General features: G+C 39.4%; 1 protein-coding gene across 1 annotated transcript; it reads right to left on the bottom strand.

Annotated features, from left to right (window-relative positions):
* Window positions 1–468: 468 nt before the first annotated feature.
* On the bottom strand, window positions 469–19,765 carry ifrd1 (interferon-related developmental regulator 1). The gene is made up of 12 exons (XM_059978249.1): window positions 19,512–19,765; window positions 9,753–9,875; window positions 8,971–9,055; window positions 8,008–8,132; window positions 7,543–7,700; window positions 7,414–7,464; window positions 7,157–7,326; window positions 6,615–6,723; window positions 5,597–5,731; window positions 3,669–3,797; window positions 1,136–1,231; window positions 469–915 (listed from the first exon to the last, which is right to left on the bottom strand). Exons 1-12 carry the CDS (start codon window positions 19,552–19,554, stop codon window positions 826–828), a joined length of 1,314 nt encoding a protein of 437 aa, XP_059834232.1. The 5' UTR covers window positions 19,555–19,765; the 3' UTR covers window positions 469–825.
* Between the last annotated feature and the right edge of the window lie 228 nt (window positions 19,766–19,993).

Below are 19,993 nucleotides of genomic sequence, written 5' to 3'. Positions count from 1 at the left end.
CTACAGACCGAAGTGTCTGTGGATCCCAGGCTGGGAGCAAAAGCAGTATGAAAGGTGACGTGCAAGCCACAGATTTACTATTGCAGCTACCATTCTCCTCCATAGGAAGACAGTATACCTTCATATTGAGGACAAGTTAGGTTAATTTGTTTCCAAGACCATGTAAATAGAATTTTGCTTTATTCTGAAATAAAATAAAGAGGATACCTTTCGTACCATATTAGATTGTTTGCGAGAATATGGCAAGTGCACATGATCCAATTGATTCACTGCACAATCGTCTGCAAGCACACCTGCTACACAGCATGTACTGTTACTAACATGACTCAGTAAAATGTTTAATCCTATTGCTCTGCTGCAATTCTTGCTCCACACAATATCTTTGTTCCAAGACATGTCCTGCATGGCATGTCATTTTCTACACAAGCGATTTAAAACATTAACACACGGATTCCAATAACTGCACACTTCCAGAGCCAAATTCCCCAATTTATTGCAAAAACTGATTAGAACAAACATTAGCTATTACATTTGGACATGCAATTGTAGCATTATACAGTACCAACAGTAAATGAGTTACAGATATTTAACTACATCAATTAAAATCACATACAATTAAGTAGCATCATTAAGCTGTGCAAATTTACAAAATAAATAAACCCAGATCTGGGTGGATAGTTAGAAGTAATTGGAAAATTATTAAGACCAGATAAATACTTAAAAAGAGACGGGAAAGACTGATTCTCTCCATTTGCTACACAAACAGATCAAGTATAATAGTTACACACTGCTCACAGATAAACACCTTTTGAATTTGGCAGGAATTTATATATATTCTCCAATGTCTGCTCTCTTGTCACGGAATTTGTTTCTGGCCTTCGTTCTAGCTTTGCAAATAGCAGAGTTGTAAAAGTGCTGAAAAACAGCAAATAAAAAAGCTGTAAAGCCTGTAATTGTTAGCTTTAAAAACAGTCAACACTACATTAGTATTGTTCAATATCAAATTATTACATTGATCCCAGCAATATGATTAGAAAATTTGCACACCACCTTCCACTCAAATGCTGACCTTGCAATTTCCACTTCCCCAAAGAACATTAATTGTTTGTCTTCTCATATTAAGACCTGGCCTTACCCGTTCAACTCGAGAAGTCTTAGTTGCTTTAAGAGTAGCAGCATCAAGCAAGAGTGGAGGTCCCAATTCAAAGACACTGCGCACAAATTCATTAGCCTGTTGAAGAGAAGTAGCTGTTAATTATTCCAAAATGGTTCGACCCAAGAACAACTCTTAGAATCTGTACTGCAGCAATTCAAGTATACCTACATTCCATTCGTTCTCGTAAAACAGCTCCAAACACATGATACATCTAGTGCATGAATACAGCAGCAAAAAATTCTAGTATGCTTAAAAAGCCAGCACATCCTGCCCTAGTTCTATGAACTCCAAAAATAAGAGGTTCAGACAGAAACTATACAACTTTGACTCAAACTATACAAATACGCAGTCAATTGAATTCTAAAACAGCTCAAAGTGCTGAGTCATAATGCTTTGAAAAGAATGTCACATCTGTGCCATTTCATTTACAATTAGAAGGACTTCAACTCTGGTCATAGTCCAAAGTCCATAACTTACACAATTCCATTCCTATCTTAACTGTGCAGTCAAGCTGCATACTTAACAACTTCCTTTTCTAAACGGGTCAAAAGCAATTTTTCATCTTCCCTTGCGTGGCTTCCTGCAATAGTTTAACAGAAAGGTCATTAAGAATTACTATGGACTTCTGTCAAGCTCAAATAGCTAGTCAGTTTCCTGATGTCAGACATGCAGAGACAAGGCAAATCAATTTTAGTTAAAAAGAATGATACATGGAATATACCGCTTGAAGCAATGGCACAGTAATACACAAAAAGCTGGAGGTACTCAGATCAGGCAGTATCTATGGAGGGGATTAAATAGCTGCCTTTTTTTTAAACTAAGAACCATACATCAGTTCTTTTGTCTTTGAGATTCTTTTTTTACCTTAAAAGGTTGCAGTAATGAGCTGAATTTCTGCCATTATTTTAAAAAAAGGCAATTGAATAACTAAAGACTGGATGAACAATATACAGTCGGCCCTCCTTATCCGCGGATTCAACCAACCGTGGATCGGGAAAACCCGGAAGTTCTCTCTCCAGCGCTCGTTGTTTGAGCATGTAGACTATTTTTTCTTGTCATTATTCCCTAAACAATACAATATAACAACTATTTACATAGCATTTACATTGTAATAAGTAATCTAGAAATGACTTAAAAGTACAGGCAGTCCCTGGGTTATGAATGAGTTCCGTTCCCGAGTCAGTCTTCAAGTCGGAATTGAGGTTGGAACAAGTACATCCGGTATAATTTTGCGTCAGTTAGTCAAATGTTCTTCTTAGTATATAGTACATATTTTACCTTTCTATGCCAATAAAACATTTAAGAAACATACGCATTTCAATAATTTAACCACTGCATTGCTTAGTTATAATTGTAGCTTTCATCGGGGCCTTTCACATGCTCCATTAAAATTGTTCCGATCGTTGACCGTCTAGCCTAATGCTTTTCCAATGACCGATGACGTTTCACCTCTTTCCAATGCTTTAATTTTTCCACCTTATTTTCAATTGCGATTGCGATTATTTTTGTGAACAGAAACACTGCGGATTCAGAGCTGCGCTGCCAGGTCCTAAAGACCACCGACTGCACTGATACATGTTAAATAAGGGACCTGAACATCTGCGAATTTTGGTATCCGCGGGGGGTCCCGGAACCAATACCCCTGCGGATAAGGAGGGCTGACTGTATAGCAAGTAAACTCAATAAGTAGACTCCAAATACACCCAACCTACTGCACACAATTCTTACACCTCCATTAATTTTATATATAAGTGCCTCCTATTTGTGCTCCAAAAGGTAAATAAAATGCAGAAATATTGTTTCATTATATAGACATCTACTCACTTTACTCAGGTTTATTCAAAACTAAAACTGAGCAATTTGCACTCAAAAGCTGCAGTACTGGTGCTCAAAATCAACATCAAGTTTGAATTATGCCACGACCAGTTTCTGGTGTCTGATCAACATTTCAGTAATATGGAGGGAAGTGCTAGAAAAATCAATTTCAGTTATCAAACCACCCAGTATTTTCATCCTTAAAAACAATTTCTGTGATAAAAAGCCTACAGCAGCAGGCACTGCAGATTTTGTCTTTTAACTCAGGAAGTCTATTGCACTTCAGCCTTTTCCTGCAGTAATTGCCTATCAACTGTCTAATCTCTGTGTTCAAGTTTGCAACATGCAAATTTTAAAAGGAAAAAAACTCCATTTATGTTTATTTGTGTAAAGTGGCTACCGTGCATACTCCCAAAAAAAAACTGGCTGTCCTAAAAACAATGCAATTATAAGTTAACACACACAAAATTCTAGAGGAACTCAACAGGCCAGGCAGCATTTACAGAAAAAGAGTAAACAGTCCACATTTTGGACAGAGACCCTTCACTAATCAACTGTTTACTGTTTTCCATTGATACTGCCTGGCCTGCCCAGTTCCTCCAGCATTTTGTGTGCATTATTTTGATCTCCAGCATCTGCAGATTTCCTCTTGTTTGCAATTACAAGTTATATCTTTGCTCATTTGAAACCTGCTAACCTGTAGATGGAATCTTATACCAGATGCAAGTAGCTCTTTGAAGGTTTCATATGTACGTCTTTTCACCCATGTATCAATATACATGCATTCTGGACCAAATGTAATAGTTTCAGGATCAAAGTCCCCATCCTATAGAAAACAAAAAAAAAAACAAATTGAAACAACTTGCAACATTTTGGGAGGTTGTAACGTAGATGTGCGTGGCAAATTCCCAGTTTTAAGTTCAGAATTTTCAGAAAATACATAGGGCAAGAACTTAGTCAGCTTAATTGAGCATTTACATTATCTGTATAAGACAGACATCAAGTGCAAAAGTAGTTAGTCACTGATTATAATAGAGATAACCAGGATGTTACCAAAATGTGAACATTTTGTGGGGAGATTACTTTTACATAGACAGCAGGTTTCTTTAAGTTTCCACCTGTAAAAATACTCAGCGTCCAATGACATTTACTTCTAACAAAATAACAGCTTGGAAATATGTACATGCTATTTGTTTACTATGGTTATCGGATAGGAAGCACAAAAGTTAATTCAGCGCTAATATTGTTAGATAATCCATTAAAAAGCACTCTGCAGCAGATAATTGCATTCAAGTTGTAAAGCTTCCACCATTTAATACGCTTGGTAAGCCCATGAAATTAGGTTAGTGCCCAACTAGAACATTTTTATTAAAGTGTTTAAGGATACGTTTCACGACTGTTGAGATCATTTCTGGTACAGCACCATTCTTTGACGAATGTCTTTTTAACAACTGGAAAAGCATCCAACTCTTAACTACCACAAAGAAAGTTTTGGTAAATTTTAATTTCAGGAACCCTGGTGCTTGCATTCAATAATAAAACAAATTCTCTGCTGCCAAATAGGAACAGCTCATAATTTAAACGTGTCCAAACCCCATAGATTTTTGCAAATTATGAGAATTTTACTTAATATTGCAAAATAAGAACCACCAACCAAATGCTTTCCAAATCAGATTAAATAATTGTGAAATTTGAAAAGTTGAATAATATAAATAAAGGCAAATTCAATAATCAAAGTGGAATGGAGAAGATAGAAAGTTAGACGAAAACCAAGTTAAAAATCCCCAATAATTCAAATTTAAACTAAATGAGATACCATGTTTTTATTAATTCAAATTTAGTATCCGAGACTTTGATAATAAATTTGACATCTGCATGCAATCAATTTTCCATCTAGTTCATGCAAAGGAAATATAGAAAATTAAGACAGTAAAATTCCATTTTTATGAAGTGGTACAACATTATTGCCACTGTTGAATAACTGAATATCTTTTCATTATTTGTTATGGAATTTGTACATGTAAGTTTGATCCTCAACAGCCAATTCTAACTCACTCCTTAAAATTCCATGAGAAAATGACAAAACTCCAGAAAAAACATGGAGCATTACAAGAAATATTTTAACTATTTAGTGAGAATATTACCTTTTACTGTAGATACTGTGCACTATTTAATGTGCTAGATAACGATAGACAAATAGAGTCTCTTAATATTGATGCTGATCACAGAACTAGCACTAATACCAACCCAATTCTATCTATAAATTTGACAAGTAGTGATCGTCAGAGCACAGGACAAGTCACAAAACAGACAAAGTATGAAATCTGCACCATGTGGTATAGGATTATGAAATGCATCCTCAAAAAAAAAACCTCTGCTGCCCCAAATTAGAAATTCCAGCAGTGTGAGCTTAATTTCAGAAACAGTCATATCCTGGTTTCCTCTACTTTGTTTATAGAAATTTTTGTTATTGCAGAATAAGAAACTAAAGGAAGGAGGCTGAATTAAGGAGAAATCCAAAGTTGTCATGAGTGGAAAGATGAAATTTCAAAGCCTGAAAATGAACATTTGAAAAATAAATTTACTTGTGATAAATAATTGCATTAACAATTCCAGAATTATTACCTCTACAGTCTTCAAGACATCTCTAAATACAGACCGCTGTTTCTTCCTGTCTGTTTTGGCTCGATACTTGTTACTATCTGTAGCCAGACATTTCAACTTGCAACGAAGAAGCTCCATATCTTCAAATTCAAAGTCCTGTATGGAGATATTCAACCATTAGAAAGACTTACAGTAAGGACCCTACCATTTCTGTTATAAATACTTAATGATTTAGTTATTATACAGCAATACACAATGAACTACAGAAAAAATTATTCTTGAAAGATTTTGCATCATACTGAATGATTTTTTTTTAAAAAAAGCTTTTTTGATTCAGAGTATCAAATGAGGGAACTAGAAGTGAATGCATAATTCCTGGCACTGCCATTCAGATTATGATAGTGAAGGGCAACATTTTATGGTCCATTAAGGAAAGGATAATTCAAAACGCCCAAGGCCAATTGTGCCATTCCAGCTCTTTAAAACTGCAATCCATACAAGACCCACACCCACCATTCTATGATGACACCGAATCCCACTAGTAGACTACCTTTTCATACAATGCTAGATAGGGACCAAAATTTGGACTAGGCTCACAAGCTAACAGGGCATGACATGGTTTCTGGGCAGACCACTCCCTGTTAATAAGCATTGTTTGAATCTAATCAGAAGGAAACTTTCTCCCTATGGCCACATAGAAACTCATTTGATGTGTCACATGATTTCCAGCAATTCAAGAACACATTGCCTACGAGGAAAGTGGGGGCTCCCACCCTAACATCAAATATTATAACCAAGCAGCTCTGTCCTGCTGGGCCCTGTACTGAAAAAGCAGATGACAAAGGGTAGCTCTGACCAGCAAAGACACTATAGAATAATGGGCTTTCAATATTACAAGCTTTTTATGATTCTTTGGAAAAAAAATCAAACACCTGAAGATTATTTCACTTAAGACTAAGTGAATTAGGAATTAGTTAATCCAATTATTTTGCCAAAGTCCACAGTTGATGACTAAGAGATAGAGAAAACACTTGCTTACATCATAGATATCCCTGGCCAATTCAAATAAAAGTGCCATTGTCTCTCCAGCAGCAATTCTCATATCCACGTCACCACATGAAAGAAGACAAGGAAGTTTGGGCAAATGGCTGAAATGGAAATAAAATGAGGCATTATCTTCAACAAACTAGAAATAAAAGTATCACAAACTAGATGGACAATAATAAAATTATTAATGTCATGTTTTAAATCAAGCTACATGTTTTAAATCTTCAAGATTTAAACAGTTTAACAGCTAAAGCAGTTTTGCTGGAAGATTAGCTTCCAATTTAAAATATAACCACAATTTAGAATAATGGCTTACAAGATTTACAATTTCAGTGCATAAAAACAATTCTATCACAATCCCAAATCTCATTAGCATCATCCAAATTAAAACATCCAAAAAAACCACATTTTATGGACTTTAACCAATTAACCAGAAGCTAGTATCCCGAATCTAGTGTGTGTTATCCAAGTAAAAAAAAAGGTTTCAAAAATCATTCTGCTAGAAAGCAATTAAGACATACCAACTATACATACATTTCAAATACTTTCTTCATCAATGAAGCTGGACAAATAGTTATCAGTAGTGTCCATGCTACTAATGTAGTGATATCCAATTGTGTTGTTTGGACACCAATTGTCTTATCCTGCTTCTGGTAAGATGCTGTAAAGATGCTCTCAAGGTAGGTCATTGTTAAATGCAGATCCTATTTTTTTAAAAAAGAGAAAACTATTAGTTTTAGACTTCAGTTCTGAATTTACATTCATTTTCTTAAAATAATCACCATGCTCACCTCAATATCATCAGCTGCAACGTAGCAACAAATAGCCAAACTTGTAGCACACTTGAAGCAAAGCAAAATTGTGTTAATATCAAAATGGTCAATTATTTCAATAAAGCTTTAAGAACAAACTCTACCTACAGCTCTCCGTGACTGTACACAGACTGATTTGTCAGTAAGGATGGTCTTGAAAATGGGCCTCAGACTTTTGAAGACCTCTTCACTTTCAATGCTAGATCCCAGCTGAATGCAAAGAAGAGAAGCAACTTGGGCGGCAACACATTGTTCTTCACTTTTCCCTTTTTGTGAAAAGAGAAAAAAACTGACTGGTAATTGATTTATAGAACAGTTATTTCAAAAAAAATTGTTCATCAAGTTAACATTATTTGGACAGCTAAATTTAAATAAACGAATTGAAACATATGTATTGCATCAATACATACAAAACCAAAAATCAAGCAATATCAGAACAATTCAGCAAAGCAATACAATTGGACTTGGCATTCCAAATTCAAACACCAAAAAAAAGACCATTATTGTTCCAAGATTATCAACAATCAAGATGGGATTAGCTGAAGCAATGAGGAAACAAGATCTCCAATCTACCTTTCTTCAGACAGCGCTCAATACTGTCTGTTAGAGTCACCCTTCTTTCGAGGATAAAGTCATAAAGGAGTTTGGAAGAGAAAGCAGATTTCAATCCTTCGAGAGCAGATAGTCTGACCTTTGCACTGTGGATGCAAACATGCATTAAACGTATTTTTTTTAAAAAAGAGATTCATCCAACAAGATCTGCAATTCCCATTCCATTAATAAATACTACTTGTACTACCAAACTCAGCTGTACAAAAAGATTTCACGTAACCTCACCATAATTTGACAATTTTTAATAGAAAGGCAACAGGTTATCTTCGTGACACAAGTGAAAACCATGTATTTATCAACTGACAAAAATTACCAATAATCCAAAATGTTAGACAATAGACAATAGGTGCAGAAGTAGACCATTCAGCCCTTCAAGCCTGCACCTCCATTTTGAGATCATGGCTGATCATCTACTATCAATTAGACTATTACAAATTTGAATGTCGGACTACTTAATGTAATCTTTTGGAAAGGCATTCATAGTCTAAAAGAAAAAGATTTTGACGATATGGGGAAATAATGTTTACCCTCCACAATTTGATGTTGAAACTTAAGAGCTGGTATACTTCATTAATTATTCCTCTTCTGCTTATGGCCTTATCATGGTGTCACAGCAATGTATCCACTGAATCTCACTAACTTCATTCAGGAGATTTTGGGGGGGGGGGGGAGAAAAGAGGAGAAAGTGCTGAATAGAAGCCCATTTCTTTTCAACTTCTTCCCTGGCAAATCCAATTGGCATCTAACACAATAATGAATATACAGCTCATGTTTAAGTGCCTCTGCAGCATGCAGGGGAAAAAAGAACTACTAAATAACATCTATTTCAACTCCAAAATTGATGACTAAATCATGGTTATAAAACAATGTCTATCAAAAGAAGAGTTTTTGAAGCATAGACAGTATAGTATAGATCTGAATTACCTTTTATCAAGAGTGCTGTCAATAAATCCTCTCAATTTATAGTCATAATCCTCTTGGCTTGCTTCTTCATCAAGATCTTCAACAGCTGAAAGAGATCACCTGTTTAGTCATTTGGGTCATTTAAAAATTATCTACATTAGACAAATATGTTGAATGCATGTGTAAGATGGCCACAATTGTTGTTTTACAATTATTGTGTCTTTTGTGTTAACTGCAAAATTTTCAATCAAAACAATTTGAGACCCACTGGGGTTGCCTCCACATTTTCAATGGAGGAGATCCCAGTGGACCAATGTTAATATACAAAATTAGAAAACTGGTTAAATTTTTTAAGTTGGCTCAAAAATTTAGTTCAGTTATTAATTTGAAACTTCGTTTCAAACTGCAAGTTACATTGTCAGCATCTCAGTTATAATTGCAACAGTCATTGACAAAGATCAAGAAACAAGTAAACCCCTAGCGGTGGAGAGCTTTGGAAACTACAGGCCTAACATAACGAGTTCATAAATTATGCAAGGTGATGCTATGCAAGGAAAGCAGGTCTCAAATCCTTATTTTCCTTTGGGTGAATCAGTTTTCCTAACAACCTGTTCCACAGGTGGTAGTTAATAAAGCAATTTGCCAATCTTGTGATTGGATTTAGTCAGTTCATGTACACCTCATTCTGAGGAAAAAAAATAAACAGGAGTGTTCAGGGTCCAGAAAATCCAGTTAACAGATTTTAAAATCTACAGAGACAGGAGTTTCATAGACGTACTAGTGAGAATTCAATGGCACCTTACTTTGATCCGTTTCTGTACTATCATCAGCCAAGCTGGTAGGATCACTGAAACTGCTGCAGTGGCTCATGGTTTCAATGGATGCATCTTCATCACTGAATGGCTGCACTGCTCGGTGCTGTCTACCTGTCAGGAGGAAATGGAAGTGATCAAGAATTGTTACATCTAGTTCAGTTGATGCTGGGTAGAAAAACAAACACACTACATTTTTATAAATTTCATCAAGTCAAATTTTATCCAACATAATACCAGAAAACCCATTTTCCTGCATTATTAAAAGCAAATAAACTCAAAGCAACCTTTTTCAGACGCTGCTGTCTTCCAGTCAAACTACACAATACTGTATCAGATTACAAGAAATTACAAAACCCATATGCCATTACAAAACCTTAATTCTTGCAAATTAACATTTCTTAAACAGAAATGTCCCAATCCATTTTAATCATACATCAATTCCTGGTACCTAGACTTAAAAAAAAGTGTAGCTAAAATAACTTTCTGGGTCATGAAATGTTTGAGGTGAGCCTAGGGCAGAAGTGTCACATAAAGCAGTACAACACAAACAGAAACCTTAAGCCCACCATATTTGTGCAATGATGCCAATCTAAACTAATTCATTTGTCTGCACGTGATCCATCATCCCAGTTCATTCACATGTCAACTAAATGCTCTTTAACATTGCTCTTTTATACGCTTCTGTCATCTCCCTAGCAGGGCATTCCAGAAGCCTACCAGTTTCCTAAAAAAAACACAACTTGCCCTGTACATCTACTTGAAGCATTCCCCTCCACTCACCAGCTTTTACCCTCTAGTGTTTGAGATTTCCACTTTGGGAAAAGTGTCACCTACTCAATCTACTTGCAGCTTACACACCAATCCAAGGGAAAATACAGATGTTAAGTATTTAAAGATCTCGCCAACTTTCCATGGCTCCCTACAGAAACCCCTCCCCAGGTTTTCTTGTACTTACGCACAATGCTTCGGGGTTCTACTGAATCCTCCTTTCTAAAGATATTCTGCAGCCCCCTTTAATCCTCTAATGCTCAAGTTTTTCCTGCTTTCTCATATTCCCGAGGCCTTCAGATTTCAACCCCCCCCCCCGACTAAACTTCAAACGATTGTCATCTAAACTGCCTGAAACGCAAGGACTGATTTATACTTGAGTGTCACATCTACACCATACCCTATGCTATAGGGTGACATGCACCTCCCCAAAAAAGTACCTCACTTGTTGCAGCGATGCAGACCGCAACAACTGTAATTGGTCCACTTGCTAGCATCGCATTTCCTCCAACGCACTGCCAGTTGCTTCTTCTCTGACATGTCTGTACACCGACGCAAAATAGATAAACCAGATTGTCAAATCTACCTGCCGACATGTGGAAACATTTGACATGCATTTCCTTGTCCATGTCTCTCACGAAGTGAACTCACAGAGGTATAGAAACCCCATCATCAAATAGCGCTTTGGCACACACCAACGCATGCTCACTACGGCATAGAGCTACGCAGAAGTGAAAACCAGGGCTACGGCGTAGCCTATACGCGCAAGTATAAATCAGCCTTAAACTGCCGTGCTCATCTTTCATCCACACAGGAACACGCTCAACCTGATCTCTAACCAGCTGGCCTTTAAAAGACTCCAACACATCAGATGTGGATTTACCCGAAGCCTCTCCCAATCTACTGCCCCCATGTTTGTGCACTATACTTAGTGTACCCCCAACTAAACACTACCTCCTCCTACCACAAAAGGTCCAGTCTTATCCTTATCCATAACTATATCAAAATTAAGGAATTGTTACTTATCAAAATGATCAACTACCTGACAAGGATCATGTCCCAATATAATCTCCACCTTCGAGTATTTCTTCAAAGATAACTTTCATAAACCTTCTTAAAGCAAAGCCCCAAATGATTCATAAATCCTGCTCAAACTCCAATTAAAGTTAGAAAACAAATTCCAATCCCAAACATGAGCACATAAACCAGAAGGTCATTACACCATAAAACCAAGGGAACAACTTGCATAGGAACTGATCTAGCCCCAAGAAGTAGTACAGTGGTTTGTATGAACATCACTACCTATACACAAGCTGTGTTTTTATATATATCATTTCCAGCACTGGCTCATTTGTATTCAATATGAAGTACAGGCAGTCCCTGGGTTATGAACGAGTTCTGTTCCTGAGTCCGTCTTTAAGTCAGATTTGTACACAAGTCGGAACAAGTACACCCGGTATTATTTAGCATCAAACGCTCATCTTAGAATATAGTATATATTTTACTTTTCTATGCATATAAAACACTTAAACGTATGTATTCCAATAATTAAACCACTGCGTTGTTTAGTAATAATTGTTGCTTTCATCAGGGCAGGGCCTTTCACATGCTCCATTATTCTCACTTTATCCTTTAAAATTGTTCCAGTCATTGACCGACTGTAGCCTAATGTTTTTCCAATGACAGATGATGTTTCACCTCTTTCCAAACACTTTACTACTTGCACTTTATTTTCAATCGCAATCGCTTCCCGTCAATGGAACAGAAACTCTGCAGGCAGCAGGCCTCGAGCTCCACTGGGTCCTAAGGACCACCACACTGAATTCCCCAGGTCCTAAAGTCCATTGCACTGAGACAGGTTAAATGGGACAAGTGGGGGCTGTGCTGGGTTTGGGTATTTGATCCTCCACAATATTCTGCGTGGGAATTTAAACTGGAGGTGGCAGTGTTTTTTTTTGTTGTTTTTTTTTATATGAGGTTCAGTTGCAAGCTCGAAGTCAACCCAGCACAGATGGAGAGCGCGCTCGGAAGCAGTCTATAACTGGATCGAACTTGGGAACCTCCATTTTCAAGCCTGGCGCTGATCTCACCGCACCACCAGCCAACCGGAAAAGGGGGCCCGGGCAGGGTCAGGGTGAATCTTGCTAAGAAAAATTTAAGCCAAATACAAAGTTACAAACTCAACACAGTGTCAAATGCAACAACTTAAAATGGCGGACAGCGTAGCGATCCAACTTAAAATGGCGGACGGTGTTCTCCTTTCTCGGTTCGTAAGTACGAGTTGTTCGTAAGTCACACGTTCGTAACTTGGGGACTACCTGCATACAGTGGGAAAACAGCCTTCTCCACTTTATTAGCCCTTGAAATAGCAAGTTTTTAATTAATATTTGTGAATATTTAGCAGATATACCTTGAAGTATTATGTTTATCATTATTAAGATACCACAACACCATAAGCCTACTTTTGTTTACACAGCACAATTATGGAGAATTATGTATGTGTACTAATTTTGAGAATAATCAGCAGTATTAGTATATTCAGGCATGCAATGATCCTGTACCAAATTCAATACATATTTTACTTAATTTTCTGCAGCTTCACAAGTAAGATCACATTCAAAATCCTGAAGAAAGCTTCATTGTTGGGTGAGCTCTGAGGTGTTTAACTCGCTGCATAGCTTTGTGCATATGCACTGCAAGAGCAGTAGAAACTGTCTTGCTATAAAGCTGCTAACCTTATGTTCATGGTGATCAAGATTTGCATCACTCCCCTTATTACCAGCAACCTGCAAGGCTTTGCAAAGAATAACTGATGATTTAACTTTACTGTGAAATCTAAAAAGGCACATTGGCTGCCATTACGATAGGGCCTATATAAAACAAGAGTCCCTGCCTCTTATGGAGGCAACATTTAAATCAAAGGGATAATTGTTTCTAAAATTTTGCCAGCATTGATCAGAGCTTCAACAAAATAATATTGGATAATATGCATCTTGTGACCATTGCTGCAGCACAATTATCCATGGCAAAAAAAAATTCCAATTTGCTACATTTTAAACTGCCCCTTCAAAAGCATTTTAAGTTACTTGGGATTTAAAACCAAATTTTAGTACTTCAAGGGATTTCGTAACCCTTTAAGCCATCACAAAAGTCTCACTCCTACTACGATAAATGTCCCAAACTTTGAAATTTGCCATTTAGAACTTCTAGGAGTTTTTTAAAAATTCACTATAATTATAGATTCAAAATGTTATGCAACTGCTGCTGCATCAAAAATTATTTTCATTCATTGCTGGGTTCTGATGATCAAATGTGAACAAGATCTATGGTAAAGTACTGTAGATTTTCAAATCACAAATCTAAAATTAAACTAAAGATGTCAAGCAATTGGACCCTACCACTCTCCAATGATCACTTAGATTTTTAAACTGTACCATACGTAACTATTGTACAATAAACTCAGAAACAGATGCAAATAAATATTCATTCCAGGAGTAATTTGTATTTTAGCACTTGTAACTGAGGACAGGAAAGTTTCAAATAGCCACATGAAGCCATATAGACATTTGGAGCACTACAGAAAAAGTTACTATGCTTGGAACTGACGCAGATTTACCAATGTTCCTCCAAGGGTTCAAGTCCAAGTTTATGAAGCAAAATTTGCAATTCCAAAGATGGCAGAATTAGACTGATTACAGAACTTTACAATATGAAAGAAGCTTTACAACAGCAAGCTCACTGCTAAAATTAATTTGAGACTGGGTTTTGAGGTGGGTGGATCACACTCCCTCCTGCTTCTACAAGTGTACTGTCAAAATAATTATATAGCTAAGCACTGAGCCAAGTTCAAGGTGACCCAGAAGACAGCAAATATGCTTCTATCAACATCGAACAGCCAACTCCATATTTTGAAATTTAAACTGTTTCTCAGAAAACCCAGCCCCAGGCCCCAAAAGAATCAGATCACCACAATCTAAAGGTTGAGCACAGGTACTATCCATATACTCACAGAAGTATCCCCCCCCCCCCACCCAGGAATCTATGAGCAATTCTTACTCCCTTGATTACTAGTAAAGACCCAACAAATCTTTCTGCAAGTTCTCACAGAATCTGGTTTGACATAACTGGCATAGGTCATGGAATCTGTTAACTCTACATAACACAGAACTCCATGTACAAATAGCACCTCTGAAAACAAACCTGACAATTGCACTTGATCATGGACGTTTCTTGTAGAGTTCTCCAAGTTTACATTAATAATTTATGGTAACACACACAAAATGCTGGTGGAATGCAGCAGGCCAGGCAGCATCTATAGGAAGAAGCACTGTCGATGTTTCGGGCCAAGACCCTTTGTCAGGACTAACTGAAAGAAAAGACAGTAAGAGATTTGAAAATAGGAAGGGGGGGGGGGGAGAAATGCAAAATGATAGAAGACCTGAGGGGGTGGGGTGAAACTAAGAGCTGGAAAAGGGAAAGGATCATGGGACGGGAGGCCTAGGGAGAAAGGAAGGGAGAGGGGAGCACCAGAGGGAGATGGAGAACAGGCAGATGGGCAGAGAGAGAGAGGAGAAAAAAGGGGGAGGGAAAATATAAATAAATCAGGGATGGGGTGAGAAGGGGAGGAGGGGCATTAACAGAAGTTATAGAAGTCAATGTTCATGCCATCAGGTTGGACACTACCCAAATGGTATATAAGGTGTTGTTCCAACCCGAGTGTGGCTTCATCTTGACAGTAGAGGTGGCCATGGATAGACATATTAGAATGGGAATGGGACGTGGAATTAATAAGTGTGGTCACTGGGAGATCCTGCTTTCTCTGGCAGAGCGTAGGTGTTCAGCGAAACTGTCTCCCAGTCTCTGTCAGGTCCCATTCCATAATCCATGATCCTTTCCCTTCTCCAGCTTTTGCCAATCACCTTTCCAGATCTTAGCTTCACCCCACCCCCTCAGGTCTTCTATCATTTCACATTTCCCCCTACCCCTCTTACTTTCAAATCTCTTACTATCTTCTTTCAGTTAGTCCTGATGAAGGGTCTTGGCCCGAAACGTCGACAGTGCTTCTTCCTATAGATGCTGCCTGGCCTGCTGCGTTCTACCAGCATTTTGTGTGTGTTGCTTGACTTTCCAACATCTGCAGATTTCCTCGTAAATAATTTATGGTAATTTTTTTTGTAAAGTCAGCCAAGTCAAAACTTCTTCTCCCAGAGAGTTGTGGGGGTGTGGAATGCACTGCCTCAGAAGGCAGTGGAGGCCAATTCTCTGGATGCTTTCAAGGAGCTAGATAGGTATCTTATGGATAAGGGAATCAAGGGATATGGGGACAAGGCAGGAACCGGGTATTGATAGTAGATGATCAGCCATGATCTCAGAATGGTGGTGCAGGCTCGAAGGGCCGAATGGTCTACTTCTGCACCTATTGTCTATAAGTGTTTAAACCGTGGCTTGATTAAACTTGTCCTGACGGAATTTTGTGGCTTCTGTTGGCACTCTAGTTCTGACCATCTCTGGTGGCTGGCAGACTGAGCTGTTATTTCTATCCCCCACCTGTTTACCCTTGCTGCTAAACAGTTAATTTGTGACATGTGGAAAAGCTTTTGTCCAGCTCTCTAAGAAAAAGAACCCTGATAACACTTGAGTCCTCATATAGCACATTTCCCTCCAGCAGGGAGATCAGAACTCTGCATTGTATTCAGTACCAGTTTTGCAAGGTACTTACTTACAATAAGACATTAATTGTAATAAAGCTCAAACTACAGTTGCCCTTCCAAATGGCTACTCTACTTGCACGCTAACTTCATTGTTTATTATCACGATTTGCAATAACACATGTTGACAGGGAAAAACTTAAGAGTAGCATCACAGTGATCTGTGCAACACCAAGATACCCTAGTCTAAACACAAACACTTCAATATCTCAGAATTTAAAAACTCATTTGTCCGCATTATCTTCCATTGGCAACATCCTTACCTAGTTATTTTGACCACTTAATCTTCTTGTATTTCTTCCAACCCATGCTGCCACCAGCTTTGTACCTTATACACAGGTCCCATCATCTCAGTCAACCATAAAAATTTTAAACAGTTGTAATCCAGCATTAAACACAAAGTATACTGCAGATGCTGTGGTCAAATCAACACATACAAATAAGCTGGGTGAACTCAGCAGGTCAGGCAGCATCCGTTGAAATGAGCAGTCAATGTGACAATAGACCTTGACCTTTCTTGACAATAGACCTCACCAGTTCCCCAACACCACCACACTCCTCTGATTGGCAGAACTGATACTCACACTTAACTTCCCTTTTGGCTCTTCCCACTTTCTTCAGACCAAAGGTGTAGCTATGGGCACTCGCATGGGCCCCAGCTATGCCTGCCTCTTCGTAGGTTATGTGGAATAGTCTAAGCTCCAAATCAATACTGATACTGCCCCCCAACTTTTCCTTTGCTACATTGACGACTACATTGGTGTTGCTTCCTGCACCTATGCTGAGCTTGTCAATTTCATTGACTTTGCCTCTAACTTTCACCCAGCCCTCAAATTCACTTGGTCCATCTTGGACACTTCTCCCCCCTTTCTCCATCACTGGAGATAGACTGTCCACTGACATCTTCTATAAACCCACTGACTCCCATAACTACCTTGATTATACCTCTTCAGACCCTGCCAAATGTAAAAATGCTATTCCCAGTTCCTCCATCTCTGCCGCATCTGTTCCCAGGATGAGGCTTTCCATTCCAGGACATCCCAAATGTCTTCTTTCTTTAAGAATCGTGGTTTCCCGTCTGCCTTCATCAATGATGCCCTCACACGCATCTCCATTTCCCGCACTTCGGCCCTCACCCCATCCTCCCGTCACCACAACAGGAACCGTGTTCCCCTTGTCCTCACCTACTACCCCACCAGCCTCCGGATCCAGCATATTATCCTCTGCAACTTCCGCCACCTTCAACAGGACCCCAACACTAAGGACATCTTTCCCTCCACGACTGCCTGGTCCACACGTCCCTCCCCACAGATCTCCCACCTGGTACTTATCCCTGTAAGCCCAAGTGCTACACCTGTCCCCACACCTCTCCTCTTACCACCATTCAGGGTCCAAAACAGTCCTTCCAGGTGAGGCAACACTTCACTTGAGAGTCTGTTGGGGTAATCTATTGCATCCGCGCAGCCTCCTCTACATTGGCGAGACCCGATGCAGATTGGGAGACCGCTTCGTCGAGCACCTCCGCTCCGTCCGCCACAACAGACAGGATCTCCCGGTTGCCACCCACCAACTCTGCTTCACATTCCCATTCAGATATGTCCATATATGGCCTCCTCTTCTGCCATGATGAGGCCAAACTCAGGTTGGAGGAGCAACACTTCATATACTGTCTGGGTAGTCTCCAGCCCCTTGGTATGAACATCGAATTCTCCAACTTCTGGTAATTCCTTCCCTCTCCCTTCCCCCATCCCACTTTCACTGCCTCCTCTTCCAGCTGCCTATCACCTCTCTCATGATTCTGCCTTCTTCTACTACCCATAGTGCTTTCCCCTTAGATTCTTTCTTCACCTCTCCTGTCTATCCTCTCCCTGCTTCCCCTCCACCACCCCTTGATCTTTCCTCTGATTGGTTTTCCACCCTCCACCCACCTTCTTTCTGAGGCCCCTGCCCCTTCCTCCTTCAGTCCTGACGAAGGGTCTCGGCCCGAAACGTTGACTGCTCATTTCAACGGATGCTGCCCGAACTGCTGAGTTCATCCAGCTTTGTCATCCAGCATTGATTCTCACAACTCATTAAAGTTTCACCAACCTAATATTGCCTACTACTTGCACTCTGTCCTCTAACACTTAATCAATAGCAAGTATTTCACTTTCAACTATACACTGTAATTTTAATAACCCGCACAGCTGCTTACCAAAGGCCTTTTCAAGGACCATTCATATTAACTTGCTTCTTTTCGACTACAAACCTCAAAAATCAAAATACTTCTGAGATAATGTTCCTTTCTGCCGAGGTTGTTGAATGCTTCCACTTTACTATGAACATTTCACTCAATGCTGGTGTAGGTCTACCTTCAGGCGATTTAAAAAACATCTGTACCCCTTTAATGGGGTTCAGACATTTTCACGGAGTAAGCAGTTGGGCACTAGCCCTGCTTTTCCCCAAGGGCTTGTAAGGATGGGTAAAGAAAGCTAACAAATACATGACAAGTTGAGTACAAAGCAATCTGATTTATTGAAATTCAATAAGATAAACATTCATTTCAATACAAATTGCAAAAAGCAATTGTGTTGCTCGAATTTCCAGCATCTGCAGATTTTTCAGCAATCTCTGATTGTCTTGCAAAAAGCAAGTTTTCTTTACAATACTTCAAAACTCCGTTCACTTATAAAAATTAGATGTTTGTTAATATTTATTAGAATTGGTTAAAATTTCACCTGAACCACGCCAACTGTACATAGTTATTTACCCTGATCAACCCATCATTCAGCTTAGTCGTAACTTTATCCCTCTCTTGGCCTAGTCAGGGGCATGTCGAATTCGCCTGATGAACTGTAGTCATTTTAGAAGAACTAAATGTGGGTTTAAAACTAGCTGCAACTGACTGATCGCCAGTGAAAGTGCCTAGGGAAGAGTCATTACCATGTAGCGTAACCATTGCCCGCCCTGAAAGTGTCTACAATTGCCACATCCTTGCTTACATCAGCAAGGTTCGTGCCTCAGGGCCCTAACCCGCATATATACAGCGTCCAGGCACTTTGACCGGGTGGGCCCACATGTGGCCTGCTAGGCGGTGAATAGCCGCCGGTCGCACCATTGTCTGCCCGCCACTCGACAGGCGCCTGCTGACTCCGCTCGGCACGCCGGGAGTTGTAGTACGACCGCACCCATCCTCCCAATTAGCACCGGCGCACCGTTTAAAATGAACTACACAGACCAGAACCCATTGCTCCACCACGCTTGCTCAACATGCCCCTTCCGCTGCTCTTACCTCCACTGCCTCCCTTGTTGTTCCGCTTCTTGGATTTCGGCATTTTCCCGATTCCTTCCCCGGGAATGGCAACGCTGCAGACGGCTACTATCCCCTCAGAATTACCGATCAGCCGATTGAAGAACACTTTTTACTGTAACGTCTTTCAGGAACCAGATGTAAATCACCAAACGGCAATAAAAAATAATAAATAATCCCAGTAGACAGCGACGAACCAAAACGACTCATTTTACCACTGCATTAACTAGAGTCAGCGTACGAGTGCCACGTCGCCTTTTATATGGCCGTGGTGACGCACGGCGCACGTAAAACGCTCGTGCGAGGGGCGATGTCGGGTTTAGCCAATCAGCGCCAGGCTGTGGTTCTCCGCCAGCCAGTTGGCGTCAGGGACACGTTGGCGGAAAAGAGAATGGGAATGAGCGTGGGAGAGTCGTGTCATTGTGCTGACCTCCCAATAGTAGTACGTGACTCCACAAACTAAG

Source organism: Hypanus sabinus, chromosome 8 (genome assembly GCF_030144855.1).
Source record: "Hypanus sabinus isolate sHypSab1 chromosome 8, sHypSab1.hap1, whole genome shotgun sequence".
Lineage (NCBI taxonomy): Eukaryota > Metazoa > Chordata > Chondrichthyes > Myliobatiformes > Dasyatidae > Hypanus > Hypanus sabinus.
Note: the sequence above shows the minus strand (reverse complement) of the source record. Positions and strands in the feature narration are given on the sequence as shown.

Coding starts and splice junctions, on each gene's coding strand:
- ifrd1 (XM_059978249.1), bottom strand. CDS start 19,554: ATGCCGAAATCCAAGAAGCGGAACAACAAGGGAGGCAGTGGAG. Junction 8,133..8,970: donor GACAGCACTCTTGATAAAAG/GTAATTCAGATC, acceptor TTGCATCCACAG/TGCAAAGGTCAGACTATCTG. Junction 5,732..6,614: donor TGGCCAGGGATATCTATGAT/GTAAGCAAGTGT, acceptor ATCTCCATACAG/GACTTTGAATTTGAAGATAT.